General features: G+C 45.3%; 1 protein-coding gene across 4 annotated transcripts in view; it reads left to right on the top strand.

Annotated features, from left to right (window-relative positions):
* The window catches only part of ARHGEF3 (Rho guanine nucleotide exchange factor 3), a 274,736-nt gene that overhangs the window by 236,103 nt on the left and 19,398 nt on the right, over positions 1-19,235 (top strand). For all 4 annotated transcript variants that reach the window (XM_084794850.1, XM_084794851.1, XM_084794853.1 and 1 more), the window contains 4 exons: positions 9,481-9,651; positions 14,671-14,733; positions 17,936-18,032; positions 18,199-18,275. In XM_084794850.1, the coding sequence (XP_084650976.1) occupies positions 9,481-9,651; positions 14,671-14,733; positions 17,936-18,032; positions 18,199-18,275 (408 nt within the window). The remainder of the gene's footprint in view (positions 1-9,480; positions 9,652-14,670; positions 14,734-17,935; positions 18,033-18,198; positions 18,276-19,235) is intronic.

Below are 19,235 nucleotides of genomic sequence, written 5' to 3'. Positions count from 1 at the left end.
GAAGATTTCAGGCATGTACCACCTCAGCTCACTGATGATGTCCTGAGAGTCGAACCCCGGGCCTCATGCATACGAGGCAAGTGCTCTAACTGAGTCAATAGCTCAGTGAGTTTTGTCCCATCCCTATTTCTCTGCCTGAAGCCTCCTTTTGTCACTTATCTTGGTGAGGTATTATTGTGCCGAGAAGGCAAATTGGATAATATATAGTATTATTGTGCCGAGAAGGCAAATTGGATATCTACCTGAGAGGCAGAGAATGAAGGGAAGAGGTTGAGTGTGGGATGACCCAGAGAGGAAGAGGAGAGAGGACATGCCAGGGCTGAGAAAGGAGTGAGAAGGCTGGTACCGTCTACACATGCGACACAAGTAGGAAGATCTCATAGCTGCATGGACCTAAGGGGCCGTGTCTGACAACCGTGATTTTTTTTTTCTTTCTACACATTTCCTGTGAGTGCTCACATGTGTGTTAGGAGAAGTCACCAGAAACAGACTACACTGCTGTCTAGGAGGCAGTAGGACAGCTGGAGCTATCAGTGCTGTATATCAAGAGATACTCTTGTCCTTTTTTTCCCCTAGAGTTAGAGATTTCCTTTATAAATGACCAACTTTTTTTTTTCTGAGACAGGGTTTTTCTGTGTAGCCTTAACTATCCTGGACTTGCTTTGTAGACCAGGCTTGCCTCGAACTCACAGCGATCCGCCTGCCTCTGCCTCCCGAGTGCTGGGATTAAAGGCGTGCTCCACCTCCGCCTGGCAAACGACCAACTTGTAATTTCAAGCTTTGCTATTTTTAATTTAGAAATAGCAACTTGTTAGTACCTGCCATGCTCCAGCCTCGCATCACCTCCCCCAGTACGCCAAGGTGGCCAAGGTGATCTCAGGGCCACTTTATAGAGAAAAGAACCCGAAGCTTTAAACCTGTGCCCAGGGTCACACCGTCAGCAAGTGCTTCAAGATGACTGCAAGGTGTTCAGGGTTCCACTTCTGTGGTTAGGTTTCTTATTTTTTTTAAAAAAATTGGTTACAATAAAGCCAGAATCTAAAGCCAGGTTGGCCAGAATCTAAAAATAGCCACCTGACTTTGCATCTGAAGCTTCCTGCACTCAGCTGGCCCTAATTTTGTTCACCTCGGTGGGACTCGGCATTATTTCTAACTGGTGGAATACTTTGTCATGAACATCATTATTTAAGGGCCACGAATGGCACTGGATTAAAATGGCTGGGTAGCTGCCCTAAGCCCTGGTTTTTTGTTTGTTTGTTTGACTAGTGCCAAGCAAATCTGTAATGCTTTCTCCACACCTGCACCCAATACTGTCTTCAGCTTCTCATTCCTTCTAAGACTTTCTTTTGAGCTGCAGGAGGGTTTCTGCTTGTGTGGGGTCTTGAGTGTTTGGCACATATTGGTTCTGAGTTGCTTGGGTGCCCTTCCACTGTGTTCTCAGTGGCCATTCATGAACCGCATCTCAATGTGTGAATGTCATCTCTGTCAAACTCAGTGCTCATGGTCTTCCCTACTTGTCAATCAGTCTGATTTTCTTAGTTATCTCTTCGTTATACGAAGTCTGGAAGATGAATGTAGAGAATTATAAAGTTGAAAATAAAATCCCACCATCCAAGGCTACCATTTTTTGCATTTTAAATTGAGATCTCCCATCTCTTTACTTGACTCTGCGTGTAAGGTTTTCTACTCATCTTTAAGCTTTTCTCAAAGAGTGTTGTTTTATTTTATTTTATTTTATTTTATTTAGAAAAGATTGTTTTTAAACTCATATGCTGTTTTTATTTTGTGGTTACACTTTCATCCCAGTTGCTGAGGACCCTTTGGCCATGTCCAGATATGTTTGATTGTTAGGGAGCTTGGGATACAAAACCTAAAGTCAGGCACATGCGAGGCAAGCCCTGTACCACCTAGGTTTTTTGTCTTTGTTTTTGTTTTTAATTATTTTGTTTTGTTTTGGTTTTGTTTTTCAAAACAGGGTTTCTCTGTGTAGCCTTGACTGTCCTGGACTTGCTTTGTAGACCAGGCCGGCCTCGAAGTCACAGAGATCCACCTACCTCTGCCTCCCAAGTGCTGGGATTAAAGGCATATGCCACCACTGCCCGGCTCCAGATACCTGGTTTTTACAAATAGCATCATTATGCTGATGGATTGTCTCTCCTGCTGGTTATTCTGGTGAAGTTCCTCTAAGAAGCTGTCTCCAGTCTTAACTTACTCTGAGTTGTTTCTGCAGTTGTCTATGGATGAAAACATCCAAGTCTTCCCAGCAGACTCTAATTTGCCTCCAGTTGGCATAAAGATGAGCCAGCACAGGTACCAGCGGCTCCTGCTGACTCTGCCCTAGGCTGTTGACCTCCCTACCTCCAGGAGGCCACTCCTCACTCCAGCTCTGTGAGGTTCTAATTCTTATGCTGCTCAACAGATAAGAATACTGAGAGCCAGAGAGATGAGTTGACTTAAAGCCACATCTGCTTTAGGAGTTTTCAATTCAAGTCTGGGTTTGTACACAGTCCCTGTTCCTAGCCTTACCCTGTGCCACTCACTCAATTCTCTGGTTCTTGACTTTCTCCTGCCCCGTCAAATGGGATAGAGGCCACATGGTGGGAAAGCACTGCTCTTCATTTTAAGCAAACTGCTTCTAATGAAGCCTTGTGGGAGACTTCTCCAGGATGCTGTGCAGGAGCCTTTTGTGACTCTGTTTTGGAACTTTTTGCTTTAACCCACTGCTGCAGCCACACCAGAACACATTTCTCCTTATAGCCCCACCCGAGCTTCCAAACTCTTCACTGTTGAACCATCTGCTACCAGACAGCTCTGTCATTGGGATGGTGGAGAGAACGCCCCTGGCCTGAGCTCTTTATTGGAGCATGTTATCTTTGGCTATGGAGACCTTCTGTTTTTGCAAAAGGACGAGGCATGCACCCCGCTGAGCAGGCAGCATTAACAAATCAAATCTGTCCCACAGTATCTACCTGCTGGGCCTACATTTCCTATGACACATGTAAATGGTCCTGTTTCCTGCCCAACAGACAGTCTGCTGCTTTCCACCTGCAACATCTTTCCTACACCCCCCAGTCGGGTATAAACACGAGCACCCATTTCCAAAATCTGCGTTTGTCTGTCTCCCATATGGCCGTTGTTATTTTAGCTGCCAATAGTTATGAGCTTTGGGTTCCTACTTACTTGCTGGGCTGGGTTTTTCTCATGGAAACTCTTGCTTATTCTGGAACAGTTTTCACTGCTATCCCCAAATCCCCCCCACCCCAGCAGGTCTACGTACTTGTTTCTGTGTTACTTGGTCACTTCCAAGGCCGAGTCCATCATTTTGAAGTGGACTCTTAGGTGAGCATTTCTCAGCTAAGGAGACGTGGGCAGTGTCTCAAGATGTTTTGGCCGGCACAGCTGGGTTGGTCATGCCGTTGCTGTGTTGTGGTTCGGGACCAACGATGTTGCTAAGCATCCTACAAGGCACAGGACCGCTCTGCACAATGAAGACTTGTCCGCTTCAGAGCGGAGTGACCGCAAGATTGAGTTACAGACTGAGAAGTAGCATGAAACTCATCTGCTTTGGCTTCTGCAGCGTCCTACGCTAGGACAAGCCAGGATTCTCATTTTGAATGACCAGGCCCCACCTTCAGTTTAAATTAACTATTTATTAACTTCGTGGCCTGTAACGTATAATTAGTAAAGCAACAGTTTTCTTTAACCCTGATAGCTCCGAAAATAATTGACACTGAGATACTATATGATTCATTTTACAAGTTTAAAGCACTGGAGCTGGGCAGTTCTCAACCCTCTAAGCTATTTAGCTATCTATCTCTCGGCTACACAACCCAAGTTAAGTCATCCTTTCTGGACTGGATCCGCTCCATCAGGCCACATCCTCTTTCTTTATCTTCTCCCTTCCTCCCTTGTCCTCTGGCCTCATGGACCTCCTCTGACCTCAAGTCCGGGAACCTAAACTCTGCCTACCTCTCTTCTGCCCATCCAGGCTGTTAGCAACCTTATTAACCAATCAGGGATAGTTGGGTAGCTAAATTGCACAGCATCACTTGGCGTACATGAAAATATGTTTGTCTGGGATCTTGGAGGCCAGTAATTAGCATTAGAATACATAGCACAAGACCAACCACCCCCAACAATGGCCTTCAGCAAAATTTAACCTTCTGTGGGCCTCAAGTTTCCCATCTGTAAAATGAGAGCAAGAATCCTACTTCTCAGGTTTACCAGAATTCTAAAGCTTTCCCTCACAGTTGCAAGCACAGAACTCCCTCCTTCCCCTAACATTTACTTTTTACAGTGCCCAAGTTGTCGAGCCCTCGCATGCGTGAAATGCTGGTAAATCCACCAGTAGACAAAGCCGATAGGTAGCCCACCCTCACAGTGCTTGTCATCCTGGTTTCAATATGAAATGTCACTTGGATCAAACCCTTGGTTCCCAGCTGGTAATGTTATGGAAGATTGTAGAAGCTTTAGGAGGTAGCACCTTGCTGGAGGTGGTGGCCACTGGGAGCAGGTCTTGAGGTTTTTCTAGCTTGTCTCCACCTCCTGTCTCTGTTCTGCTTGGTGACTGCTTGGTGTACACAAAGTGACTGACTGCCTCACACACCTGCTGCTACACCTTTCTGCCGTGGATGGACTGTATCCTCTAAAACTGTGGGCCAAAATAAAGCCCTTCCTCCCTTCAATTGCTTCCTTTCTTTCAGAGGTTTGGTCACATCAATGAGAAAAACTAATGGATTTGTCTTCCATTGTGGGGAGACAGGCATCAGAAACAAGACAGCAAGGTCATCTAAGTACATAAAAAAATAAAGAAGGGAGGGCAGCGGCGGGGACTCTGGATGATGCGCTGTGGCTTTTGTCCCTTAGGATTGTTCTAGCAAGAGTCACATGTTCCTCCCCTCCTCAGTCCTCTTGTATAATTGCGCCCACTTCTATTGCTAACTGCTCCAGGTCCAGCTCCTGACTTGTGGCTGATCCTGTGGTGAACACATGCCCGTGTCTAAAGTACTGATTCAGGGACTGTCAGGGACTGTCAGCAGTCACACCTCCCTAGAGCCAGGCAGCTGTTGACCACACACCTGACTCCATCTTATTACCACCCCAGGGTGTAAATCTGGAGTTTTGTTGGTCAAAAAAAAAAAAAAATCAGCCATTATTTATAAAAGTGAGCCTAGTATGTTCTCTCTCCGTAAGCCAATTCCATTTCCTAGAAGGCAGGAGATGGACCTGCTCTTATCAAAAGCTTGGGGACAGCCTGTGAGTTCCTAGAACTAACAGGTACAGCCCTACCATAAAAAGAGGTCAGGCTTTGTAAACAAAATGTGTATTTTGGATCCTGTCTGGGCAAGAGCCTTGGCACACTCCCCGACTCCCAGCCTCGGTGTCTGCATTGGCAAAATGAAAACACGCTCTCACTTTATGGGAGCGCTGTGAGAGTTGGAGAGATTACATCTAAAAGGCTGAGGATGGGTGCATGAAGGACCCTTGAGAAAATTCCCATGCCACTCCAAGATTGGCAACCACTAAGAAACCATAAAATGAGGATTCCCTAAAGGGGAGCTCCTCTAGGGTACTTCACCTCTTATTTTCCCCAAGTGGCAATGAAGAAAAATCTCCAACTCACCTAGAAGGACTCAGTAAATGCATAAGAACATCTTCGTTATCTCTTGTATTAAAACATGGTCCTAGAACTCAAGTACACTGGTTTTTGTCTATGAGATGAGCAAAACTACCTGGATGAGATTGAAAGCATGTGCTATTCCATTCTGTTCTGGGAGAGGTCCGGCAGAACAACCTGTTTGAAGGTTAATCTGGTAACACATTTTAGTATCAGTGTTAAAGGGCATAGATGAGATCTTGAAATACCCAGCAGCTCAAATGAGATGCAATAAAATTAATAAAATTTGATAGTTTTTAGACTAAAGGAATCTGCCTTCCTAAATATCAACACAAACACGTAAACGGTGCTCCCTCGGGCACTTCTTGTGATAGCCAGCTGCCATAGATGACTCCACTGCTCATCGGGTGGACATCGAATTAAGTATGGGCTCTGCCTGGACCTTGGGGTCCCACTAAGCAGCCACTGCTAAGGACTGACTCTGGAGGTGAAGACAATGTTTAGGACTGGGGAACTGTTTTTTGACCACTAGTTTGTTCACTTCCAAGATGGTTCATTTTATGTTACCTGATCTTTACCTCGGTGTTTTTCACTTGAAAGGAATTTTCTCTCTTTTTTAATTAACTTTTGACATTAACAAAGTAATAGGTTTCCTAGTAGGCTTTTCATATATATTCTTTCATACATTACATATAATTCCGTACATTATGTTTTGTTCTCTGTTATTCGCCTCAGTTCTGTTTTTGCTCTGAGAGTTATTTTAGTTTTAATTATGTATGGGGGGGGGAGGGGGCACATGCAGGAGTCAGTAGAGGCCAGAAAAGAAGTTGGATCCTGTGGAGCTGGAGTTACAGGTGGTTGTGAGGTGCCACTACGGATACTAGGAATCAAAACCAGGTCCTCTGAATTGAAGAGCAGTAAGTGTTATAGCCACTGAGCCATCTGGCCAGCCCCTCTGTTATGCTTTGAAGAATGAGTTCTACATGCAACCATGAAAAAGGTATAGTTGCCTAAAAAGAGAAAACATTGTTTTCTGTGAAATACTTAGAAAAAAAAAAAGGAAAGATATTGAATACAACAATGGATATTGCCAGGAAGGAAGTGGATTTGGGAGAAAAAAAGAATTTGTATTTTAAAATTACATAATTTTACAAAAACATAAAAGTTTCAAGTTGGTGGTATAAATTACCTTCCAACTCTTGGGGAAAGTCCAGTGTTGGTCAGATTGAAAGTATGATGGGATGGCAAGTGAAAGTAGAAACAGTTGGTGCGCTTTGCATCTTCTTTTGTGTGTATTTGTTCTTTCTGTTCTATAATTCCCATCTGCCCATCAGAACCACAAAGAGAGTGGGCCAGTGACTCACCGCCTTGTTTTGACCTTTTCAGGACCATGGCTAATTGATTCTGAGTGCAGGCAGGCTCCTTCTAGTTAGTCTAGTAGCTGTTTGAGAAATCCCAAGATCTGTGCTACACCATCAGTGACCCGCGCAGGCATTTTCCTGCTGTCCTGCTTGGGGCTGGTTCAGGTGGCCTGTGCTCACTCACTGAGGCTCCTGCTAGCCCCGGAGCTTGCCTGAGGCTTGCAAGGCTACAAGGACTTGCCTCCACAAAGCTCTGGAAACACCCCAAAACCCCTTGGAAACTTCTGATTATATTTTCCATTTTCTCAGGTTCTAAAATTTAGAGAGTAAGCTAGAAACCACCTATAATATCCATGTGAAAAGAAGTGAGATATTGGTGACATTTAAAATATCTGCTTGCATATGATTTGCATGATTGTGAAGTGATCATATGCAGATTTTAATGCTAGTCAATTTTGCATGAAAGGGATTTTCAGAAGCTAAATTATCTCAGTTATCTTGAAGGAAAGACAATAGTCTGTCAACAGGTAATTCTAACATATTTAATGGTGATTTTAACAGTGGCGTCATCTCTTCAGCCCCCCCCCACCTCCACCCCTCCACTCCAAGCTTTAAATAAAATAAAAACTTCCCTAATGAGTTTTAGTTGTTGAATTTCTTAGTTGGGGCTCAAAGAATTGAGAGCTACCCTGTACTCAGTGACGCAGGCTCACATGTCACATTCAAAATCAATTAAAGTCAAATTAATAAACAGAGCAAGATGTCATCCCTGACCTGTCAGAGGTTTATCCAAATGGCAGAATAGGAGGGAGGGGAGGACGTTGGTGAAGCCTCCCTAAAAGAGAGGGCTCTGGTTGTAGGCTGAAGACAGGTGAGGGAATTGGGAGAAACACCTTTGAGGAAGGGAAAATTTCTTAGAGAGGAACCACTGAGGGTTAGCAAACAAAACCCCATCACTTTAGAGAGTAGCAGGGGGTGATGAGTGAATGGCAGGATATAGTTCTAAAATATGTCACCCGGGGTCAAATTCTTTGCCATGCCGAGTGGAAGCAGGGAACAGCACCATAGGAACATTTGTATGTGAGAGAGGGTGGGGGTGGGGGAGGGAGGGAGGGAGAAAGAGAAGCACACACCTGTAGTCTCAGTCCTTGGGAGGATCCTGATTTTGAGGCTAGCCTGGGCTACACAGTGAGTTCCAGGTCGTCCTATATTATACAACCCAAGAGCTTGTCATCTTAGAAAAGGTGTATCTTACTCTTTTAAAGTGCATGTGCATGTGCCTGTGCATGTATGCATGCATGGATGTAAGTGCAGGTGCTCTAAGATGCCAGAGGCATCAGATCCCCCTGGAGATGGAGTTCTAGACAGTTGTGGATGCTGGAAGCCACACTTTGGTCCTGTGGAAAGGCAACAAGCATCTTAACAGTTTGGCCATCTCTCCATCCCCGTGAGAATGCGTCTTTGGGGGAAAAAAAAGTGTCTTTGTGAATGTGGTAATACCTCTTTGCTTTGTCCGTTTCCAGGGAACGTGTTGAAATCTTGCAGGGCAAAGACTAGAGCTGACACATTACCTTCCTTTGCATACTCTGTGGTTGTCATGAGAAAGCCCCTGTGGTAGTGTATTTCAGTCACGAGGCTGGACTTTGGGTAATTAGACCTCTGGACACCTGGGGCCTCTTTGCAAAAGAGCAAAGCATGTCACGGGTGGGCGTCATTTGCCTCTGGGCTGCTACTCAGTATGCATGCTTGTTGCAGTGTTTTGAGCTGTTAGAACCACTGCTGGAGACAGAAAGAGAGCTGTGTTATTAGCCCGTGTAACTAAAACGACTAAGGATGAGTCTTTCCAGACATCAGGCACAGTGGGATCCGGGACCTCAAACAGTCCAGTTAGGTCAGGCCTGTCTCGCTTCTCCCTCTGTCATTCGTTCTCTCAGCCTTCATCCTGTGCGCCCCCTTCCTCTCTCCCATGGTAAGTGGATTGCTCCGTGTGACCAGGGAGAACTACTGCTAGAAACTCTGGCGCTATCTCTGATCTCACAGCACGGAGGGATACTGCTCCCCTTTCACATAGCAGGGCCTCTGTACCCAGCCCTGAGTTGGGATGGTGGCACTGGCTGGTTGACGGAGGCTGGTAAAGCCTACCCAGACTGTACAAGGGGGCCCCAGGGTCAGTGGGGTCTGCCGTTGTTTTTCCTTGTGCTTGGGAAGGATAGTGTCAACAGGAAACGAGGCACAGGGTGTGCGTTGGACAGCTGCCTTTTTTGTGTAAGCCCGGCGGCTGCCACGATCTTGTCCCGTAGTCCACTCGATGTCCGGGTCATTTTCCTCAGTGCGTTGGCTGAAGAGGGTGCCCACTCCTTAAAGTTTTGGCCATGCCCTTTCTTTCTTACAGATTTCTTCCATATGATTTGTGTCTGTCAGTGACAGGAAGCTGCTCACAAAAGACCCACCCAGTCCTGCTGCTGACCCCATCCATGATGGTTTCTTTTTCTCATTGTGTAGCGGTCCATCAGCTTCCGCAGCGAGAGCCGCCCGGACATCCTCGCCCCTCGAGCCTTGTCCAGAAATGCCACCTCCTCGAGCACAAAGCGGAGGGACAGCAAACTGTGGAGTGAGACCTTTGATGTGTGTGTCAATCAGGTGCTTACGGCCAAGGAGATCAAGCGACAGGAGGTGAGCTCGGGACCCATGGAGCTGCCTGTGTGTCTGCCACAAAGGCACACTGCAGGCAAGAACCAGTGCGTCATATCATGTGTGAGGAGGGAAAGAGGTTGGAAGAAACTGAAAAGCCTGCATCTAGCTGCATGGGCGTGGCCCCACTGTAAAAATTAAGTGATTTGCTGTGTCAAAGCCAGTGTTCAGCTAGAATTCTTATCCTCACAAAGACAGTAATTTTCATTTTATTTGTATACTGCTTTCTTCTTCTTTTTTTTTCCTTGTGGGTTTTTTTTTGTTTGTTTGTTTATTTGTTTGGTTGTTGGTTTGGTTTGGTTTTTGGTTTTTCGAGACATGGTTTCTCTGTGTCCTAGACTCACTTTGTAGACCAGGCTGGCCTCGAACTCACAGCGATCCCCCTGCCTCTGCTCCCTGAGTGCTGGAATTAAAGGTGTACCTGACTGTTTTGTTTTGTTTTGTTTTGTTTTGTTTTTTTTCTTTTTGGATTTTGGAGACAGGGTCTCTCTTTGTGGCTCTGACACTCCTGGAACTCACTATGTAGATCAGGCTGGCCTCAAATTCAGACGTCTGCCTGCCTGCTTCTGCCTTCTAAGTGTTGGGATTAAAGCTGTACGCTGCCACATTTGACTACATTCATTTTATTTATAGTTTGACAGAAACTTTTAGGATATTTTTAAAAAATAATTGGCTTTTGGAACTTTGGTCTAGCTTTATAAAGGAAAGCGTCTTCCTTGTGGAGGATAGTTCATTTCCCTGTGGGTTTTCTCTAAGTAGCTATGATGATGACATGCCCTTCAATTGAACCTGGCTCCACTGCTCCCTTCTTCATATGTGGTGCCTACAGTGAGATCCCTGGAGTGTCTAACTTTTGTTGTTGCTGTTTTGTTTTGAAACAAGGTCTCACCATGTAACCCTGGCTAGCTTAGAACTCACCATGTAGACCAGGTTAGCCTCAAAACTCACAGAGAACTCTTTGCCTCTGCTTCCCAAGGGCTAGGATTACCAGTGTTTGCTACCACACTACTCAAGTCAGTCAGTCAGCCTCCCATCCTCCCACACCCCCACACCTCAAATAATCTAGCCCTGACAGAAGGGGCCCTGGGAGCTGTTGGAATACTCAGAATACTATACAGCTGTTGAAATTGGGAAGGTGTGTTTAGATGTGTGCTTGGCTAAACTAAGTAGGTGAAGGAAGGCACAAAACAGAGCGCTACCATGTATATAAATTAATGTACGTATGTGAATTTGTTTGTACGGTCATGAAAATATTTCTGGGAGGATGCCAAAGAATTGGCATCAGTGTTTCTTCCTGAAGTCCCTGAAAGAAGAAGCTGAGAGTGAAGGTTCTTCCCACGTGCCCATTTTTTGTGCACTCTGGGTAACCATGTACGTGGTCCACGGTACCTTGCCTGTGCTACAGGGTGCCAGGTCAACGTGTTCCTTATCAAACTGTGACTAACGCCTTTCAAATAATGCATGCACCCTCCAAACTTCCACGTGGAAATACAGAAAAATCATATGTGCTACTAGGATGTCTGTGTTTGCTCTTTCATCTGTGTGGCATGCAGATTCTCACATCCTCAAACGGAAGTGAATGGGCTGAATAATGGCTATCACCTGTTGAAAGCTTCAGGCTGCATGCTAGCCGCTAGTACTGTCCTAGTCATCTGGGAAGAAGCACTTCTATTTTAAAAAAAAAAAAGGCCTCAGCAGGGTGTGGTGGCACACTCCTTTAATCCCAGCACTCAGGGAGGCAGAGGCAGAGGCAGAGGCAGATGGGTCAAGTTCGAAGCCAGCTTGGTCTACACAGCCAAGGCTACACAGAGAAACCCTGTTTCAGAAAAGCAAACAAACAACATACCTCCATGGGATTGCCTATAGGAAGTCTGTGGGTGTTTTCTTGATAGATGATCGATGTGCTAGGATTCAGGCCAATGTGAACAGAGCCATGCTTGGGCAGGTGCTCCTGGGTAGTATAAGTGAACAGGTTGACAGGCCACTAAAGTAGCATTCCCCTGTGACAGTGATTTTTCAACCTTTCTAATGCTGCAACCCTTTAATGCAGTTCTTCATGTTGTAGTGACACCCCAAGCATAAAATTATTTTCGTGGCCACTGTAATTTTGTTACGGTTATAAATATCTGTTTGCTACTGTTGCAAATATGTGGCCCCCCAAAGAGGTCATTACCCACTGGTTGAGAAGCACTGTGTTATGACCTCTCTGCTAGTTCCTGCCTCTAGGCTTCTGCCTTGAGTCTCGCCCTGAGTTCTGTTAGTCATAGTCAGTGACCTGAGAGTTTTAAGATGAAATCAACTCCTTCCTCATGAGTTGCTTTTGTGTATCCCAGCAATAGAAACCAAACGAAAACATGGCTCTACCCCTCTAACCCCTGGGAAATGGAGAGAGGCTGCTGATTGCAGGTGATAAGCAATGGCCAGTGATTTAATCTGTCATGCTGCCTGGGTCTCCATAGAAACCCAGGACAAAGCTTTAAGAGCTGAATAGCTAAACACGTGAGGTTCTGGGAAGGTGGTGCTGTAGATGCAGACTGTGTGGAATGTATAGACCGCACCCATGCCTTCCCATGGCCCCATACTCACCTGATGCTCATACCCTTTACAATAGCCTATAAACCAGTAAACAGGAGTGTTGCCTTGGATTCTGTGAGCAGTTGTGGCAAATTAAGCAAGCATGAGGAGGAATCTAGGGAACTCTCATCAGCTGAGGAGAGTTAAAGGTCAAAATATTTGAGGTTGTGATTAGCATATAAAAGGATCAGGAGTCTTGGGATCCAGCTCTCACTGGGTAGGGGGGGTGGGTTGGCTGCTGCCCCCAATAGGTAGCTTTAGAATTGATTGCCAGGGCCAGGTGGTGGGCATGGTGGCACACACCTTTAGTCCCAGCACTCCAGAGGCAGAGGCAGGTGGAGTTCGAGGCCCACCTAGTCTACAAAGTGAGTCCAGGACAGCCTGTCTTGAAAAACCAAAACCCAACCAACCAAACCAAAGAATTGATGGCTAGGCATGAATCCCAGCACTCAGGATGCAGAGGCAGGCAGATCTCTAAATTCGAGTCAAGGCTAGTCTACAGAGCAAGTTCCAGGACAGCTAGGGCTACACAGAGAAATCCTGTCTCAAAAACTAAGCAAGAAAACAAAACCAAAAAAAAAAATTGAATTAGAGGTCACCCACCGAGTGTCTGCTGCAGAATTCACTGCTAGCTGTACAGAAAAAAGTCCCCATATCGGGTGTCAGAAGTGCCCTGTGCTATGAAAGTGGAGGAGGAAAAACAGAATTGGGGGAAGGAAGGGAGGGACGGAGAGAGAGGGAAGGTGAACTTGAGTTTGTTATTTCTGTATTCTCTGAGGTAACAAGATGCTACTGTGGACGATTTGCAGTTTCTTTTTTTTTTCTTTCTTTCTTTTTGTTTTTTTTGTTTGTTTTTTGTTTTCGAGGCAGGGTTTCTCTGTGTAGCCTTGGCTGTCCTGGGCTCCCTTTGTAGACCAGGCTGGCCTCGAACTCACAGCGATCCACCTACCTCTGCCTCCCAGGTGCTGGGATTAAAGGTGTGAGCCACCACGCCGGGCTGTGATTTCAAGTTTCCTTCTTTATGTTGTCTGTATTTTTTTAAGTGTTCCTGATATACATATATAGCTTGTACAATCTGACAGTGTAGAAAAACAAAAGACAGACCACAGATGAGAAAAGACATTAATGCAGGATAGGCAAAGGTAAGCTATAGTTAGGATTTGAACCCAGTTCTTCTCTTATTTCAAAGACAAAGTATTTTCCACTGTGGAATCTCATGGTTCTCCTCCCTTGGTGGGCTGGCCATTGGTCACTATAGTTGATAAATTCTCCTAAAGCAAATGACTAAGGAAATCTGAGGCACATAAGATACCAGTGTTGGAGAGAACCAGACGATGGGTACCCGGGACCGCTGTGCTATTTTTGCAACTTCTCGTGTGAGGGTGATTCTTCAATTAAGCCAGGGCATGAGATGCTGCTGGGCCTTGGGAGAGGGTTGTCTCTTCATTCCAGTATCCAGTCTCATCTGCTTTGTTCCTCTAGTCCCCAAACCTCAGGGTAGCGGCCATGCCTAAAGCTATTGGCACTGCTCCTCTCCAGCTGAAGACAACACAGTTGTTCCCTGGCCATCACCACAGACTTGTTGTAGTTCCTTAATGCCAGCGTGTTTGCCCGGGCTTTAGATTCCCAGGTGAGAGAGGGTGTTCTGCACATCACAGCTCTTTAAATTATAGTGGCCCAATGGAGCCAGATGAGAAATGGCCCATGTGCACACCCTCACAAATAACCAGCCCCTCTTATCTTTACTTATTGTGTCCCATGGGAGTGAATGGACTCCACCAGATTCTATTTACAGTGATGAAATGTTGGGTTCCTTCTCTAGCCCCATTATAGAAAGTGGATGGATGATAGCTATAGAGCTTGCAGTGGAGACTCGCCTTCTTTGCGTAAGAGAGATGCCGAGTGCAATGGTCTGCTTCTAATAACACTGCCAGGTCTGTTTCTGAGAATAGACTCTGGGTTATTTCTTACAATTGCCACTCATAGCGAAGATACAGAGTCCAACGCTAACACAGTGATTATTTCATGTGGCACAGTTCCCTCGTGTTGAGCTTCATCGGAGTTCTGAAACATGAAGGGTGACAGGGTAGGTTGGAAATAGATGTTCCTCTCACAAACAAGGCTTTTCTTTGCAGCTTTTAGCTATGAGAACTCCTCCTCCTCCTCCTCCTCCTCCTCCTCCTCCTGTCCTCCTCCTCCTTCTCCTCCTCCTCCTCCTCCTCTCCTCCTCCTGTTGTTGCTGCTGTAGGATATTAAACTCAAGGCCTTGCACACACTCGGCCTATATACTTCCTTCAGTTAGCTTCATTTAACCTAAGGAGATTTGGAGCTTTTGAGTGTTTATACTGTTTGAATTTGGTCTCATAACTGAAAGAACTGAGCAAGCCTATTTTGTCCTTTTTTTTTTTTTTTTTTTTTTTTTTGCAGGCAATCTTCGAGCTTTCTCAAGGTGAAGAAGACTTGATAGAGGACTTGAAATTAGCAAAGAAGGTAAGCTAAACTACAGTAGCTGTTTCCGTTGCTTCGTGCTTTTTCCTGCCCGGTGAGTCATTTCACAGTCCCAAGATGATGCTTTTGAGCTGCCTCTTTATGACTAAATCGAGTCATCAGACATTGAAAAGAACCTTTGACCACAAACTGAGCTGTGAAGGAAATGGCTCAGAGCAAGAAGGCAAATAGCTCTGTACCCCTGGCACCTGCCAGATGGCCTCTGCATGTCGGGTGCGCCTCAAAGGATGTGTCTGTCTGAATCTGAAAGCACTCCAGGAGGTCTGTTTTCATGTGTATCTCATTGTCTTAGAAATCTTTCTTGGGCTACTTAGAAGGCCGAGGTGGGAGAGCCTAGGGTATGAAGCCAGCCTGGGCTACATATCAATAGCCTGTCTCTCAAAACACACCAAAAAAAAAAAAAAAAAAAAGACTCATGTAGGGCCTCGTTGTCCAGGAGAGAAACCATCATCATTTAGAAAAATGGATGTCTAAATCAGGATAAAGATATTTGAGTCTTGCCGGGCGTGGTGGCGCACGCCTTTAATCCCAGCACTCGGGAGGCAGAGGCAGGCGGATCACTGTGAGTTCGAGGCCAGCCTAGTCTACAAAGTGAGTCCAGGACAGCCAAGGCTACACAGAGAGACCCTGTCTCGAAAAAACCAAAAATGAAAAGAAAAAAAAAAGATATTTGAGTCTTGAAAGTAGGTGAAGTGAGGCAAGTGTTTGCATAGTTTAATAAATCAGGGTCTTTCATATGGGAATAGGGTTTTGTTTTGTTTTGCTTTGCTTTTTGGTGGGGAGGGTGTCTCATTGTTGTAAATACTGGGGATCAGATTCAGTCTTAAAAATGCTATACACATGGTTTACTGCCCAGCTAGACCCCAGTTGAAAACATGTTAATCAGCATTACATGGGAGGATGGGAGAAACTCCTTGCCTTATATCATGTATAGTCTTTTTTAAAAATATTTATTTATTTATTTATTATGTATACAGTGTTGTATCTGCATGTACAACTCTACACCAGAAGAGGGCACCAGACCTTTATAGATGGTTGTGAGCCACCATGTGGTTGCTGGGAATTGAACTCAGGACCTCTGGAAGAGCAGTCAGTGCTCTTAACTTCTGAGCCATCTCTCCAGCCCTCACGTACATTCTTGACCACAAACCTTTCCATTCCAGCGACCTCCCTGGTTTGGAAGCCCAACTCAGACTCCTCCAACTTTTCTGTTCCTGGCTTCCTGAGGGAATAATGGGGTTGGAAGGATGCTTCTTAGGATTCTTAGCCCAGCGTGCTGCTAGGAGGAAGTTCTACCTCCTATACTCCTGCAGACGCTACCTAGGCTTGGACACGGCCAACATACTGTTGGGTTGGGCTAGAGACTGAGCAGCTCAGAGAAACAAGAGGGCATTGAAGTGTAGAGCATGCTATACGTCCATGTGCTGGTTGTATGCCTGACCCCCACTTCCCGAGTCAGGATTTCCCAAACAGAAAGACTTACAGATGTTTCTTGGCCAGCCTCTGACTCACAAACCCTCCTCTTTCCTCTCATGCATACACTTCTACCTGTTGCACAGGCATCAGGTCCTCTCTGCTGGGGTATTTCCTGCCTCCTCTGTGACACACGGCTCATCTCCAGAACCTTCCTTGGATAGCTTACCTTTAATTTTCTGACCTGTTAGAACACTTTTTATGATTTGACCAATTTTTTGTTTTGTTTTTGTTTTGGGGTTTTTAGAGACAGGGTTTCTCTGTGTGATAGCCCTGGCTGTCCTGGACTCACTTTATAGACCAGGCTGGCCTTGAACTCACAGTGATTTGCCTGCCTCTGCCTCCCGAGTGCTGGGATTAAAGGTGTGTGCCACCACACCTGGCAGTTTTTAACTGTTTTTAAAACTTGCCTTAAGTTCCCATGTATTTTTTTTTTATCTCAATTAGCGTTATACAACTCCTTGAAGGCAAGAATTGCCATCTGTGTCTTATTTCACATTTGTCTTAATGTGTAGTATACAGCTATGTATGCATGTTCATGTGTGTGTGATCACTTCTGTGCTTGTGGGTGCCAGAGGTTAACGTCATGAGTCTTTTTCATTGGGTCTTATTAAGGCATTTTTCTCCAAAGCCCAATAGCATGGCCTGTCTACTTTGCTCAAGGACTCTCCTGTCTCTCCACCTTCCAAGTTCTGGGATCATAGATAGGCAAACATACCCACTAGCTTTTATGTGGAGATCTGAACTAACTAGGATTAGCAAATGTTTTTCTGTCTGTACTTAACATCAATAGTGAAAGGGTTCGACCACTTTTCTTTTAAGTATATACTTTGTTGAAAAGGCCTGCTAATTAGCAAATTTTGAATAAAGGGGGAGTTTTTCAAAGTGTAGGATCGTGTTTACTATTTTGTATTTTTTATTATAATTTATTCAGATTGCATTCCGATTGTTATCCCCTCAGTTGTATCTTCCCGTTCCTCCGTCCCTCCCTCTTCCACCCTATTCCCCTCCCCTAGACCTCTGACAGAAGGGGACCTCCTCCCCCACCATATGACCACAGCCTATCAGGTCTCATCTAGATAGCCTGCTTCTTTTTCCTCTGGGTGCTGCCAGCCCTCCCCCCCCCACCACCACCAAGGGGAAGTAATCAAATTGGGGCCATCAGAGTTCATGTCAGAGGCAGTCCCTGCTCTCCCCACAACCGTGGAAGATGAGCTGTCCATTGGCTAGATCTGAACAGGGGGTCTAGGTTAACTGCATGCATTGTCCTTGGTGGGTACAGCAATTTGTGCAGGCTGCCCTCCCCCCACCCCTCCCTGTCCAGATCTGGCAGCTTTGATGGTCTCCTTGTGGAGCTCCTGAATCCTCTGGGTCCTTCCATCCCTCCATTCTTCCATACCGCTCTCACCTGGAGTCCAGCAGTGAGTCCCAGCATCCCCTGCTGAATGGATATTTTAAAACCCTGTAACAATCAAGAGTGCTCTCCATATAGGATTTTTGCTTCTTCCTAGATGCATGGTAGACTAAAGTGCAGAAGGGTTTATCAGTAGCCACAAAAGGCTGAAGACAGGACTGGATCCTCTGTTCCTCCAGCCACACCTGTCTGCTGTTTCCACAGCACTGTGGGAGAGATTGTAGGAAGCCAGTCTTTATTTATACAGAGTTCTCTGAATTTCACTGTTTCTGTCCATCCATTGCCGGACTTTTACAGGCCTACCATGACCCCATGCTGAAGCTCTCGATAATGACAGAACAAGACCTGAATCAAATTTTTGGAACCCTGGACTCTCTCATTCCTCTACATGAAGGTACGGTCTTGGTCCCAGACGAGCCATGCCTTAACACCTTAACTGAGCTGTCTTATAGCACATCTGTGGTTATGTAACAACGTGAGTGCCCCAGACCCTCCCCCACCCCTGCTCCTATTTGAATGCCTAGCAAAATAAACATTCAATTTGTTTTTGTTTTTTCCAGAGCTCCTTAGTCAGCTTCGAGATGTTCGGAAACCCGATGGTTCAACTGAGCATGTTGGTCCCATCCTCGTGGGCTGGGTAAGCAATGTTCTCTGCTCTTGTTTGAGATAGATTTCACTTTACCTCACTTCTTCTCTGTTGGCAAATACTGGTTATCACATCAGATAAAAACTGAAACTTTTTTTTTCTTTTTCTTTTTCTTTTTGAGACAGGGTTTCTCTGTGTAGCCTTGGCTGTCCTAGACTCGCTATATAAACCAGGCTGGCCTCAGACTCAGAGAGATCTCCCTGCCTCTGCCTCCTGAATGCTGGGATTAAAGGAGTGTGCCATGGCACCCTGCTAAAAGTTAAACTCTTCGGTTTTTCAAGACAGGGTCTCTCTGTGTAGTCTTGGCTATCCTGGACTCGCTTTGTAGACCAGGCTGGCCTCGAACTCACAGTGATCCACCTGCCTCGGCCTCCCAGGTGCTGGGATTAAAGGTGTGTGCCACAACACCTGGCACTTAAATTCTTAATATATTGAAGCTTTATGTCTTCAAAGCATGAACATATTTCTTCTTATTGCAGATTTATTGCATTTAAAGACAACATGGCATTTTTGCAATAAAATAAAAGTATATTATTAGTTTCACATGAGATAAAATGACATTAGATTATATTGGATCTAGGCCAGTTAAATTTTTACCACTTCTCAGTTTAGAAGTAACATTTTTTTTCAGTGCATGCTATGTAAAAACTTTGCCACTGAGCTGTATCTTGTCACCCCAAACCCCTTTCTTTCTCCTTTTATTTTGAGGCACATTCTTAGTAAATTCGCCCACACTGTCCTTGAACTCACTTTGTAGCCCAGGTAGGTATTGGATTTGGGATACCTCTGCCTCAGCCTTCCAAGTTGCTGGGATTTATAGGCCTGTGCCACTAGGCCTGGTTTGACATTCTTCTTTATTCTCAAAAGTAACTTTTTGGGCTATTAAAAAAAAATAACTGGCTGTGGTATAACTTATGATGGTTTAGCTCTTGCTTAGAATGCACAAGGCCT

Source organism: Acomys minous, assembly GCF_964271855.1.
Source record: "Acomys minous genome assembly, chromosome: 9".
Taxonomy (NCBI): domain Eukaryota; kingdom Metazoa; phylum Chordata; class Mammalia; order Rodentia; family Muridae; genus Acomys; species Acomys minous.
Note: the sequence above shows the minus strand (reverse complement) of the source record. Positions and strands in the feature narration are given on the sequence as shown.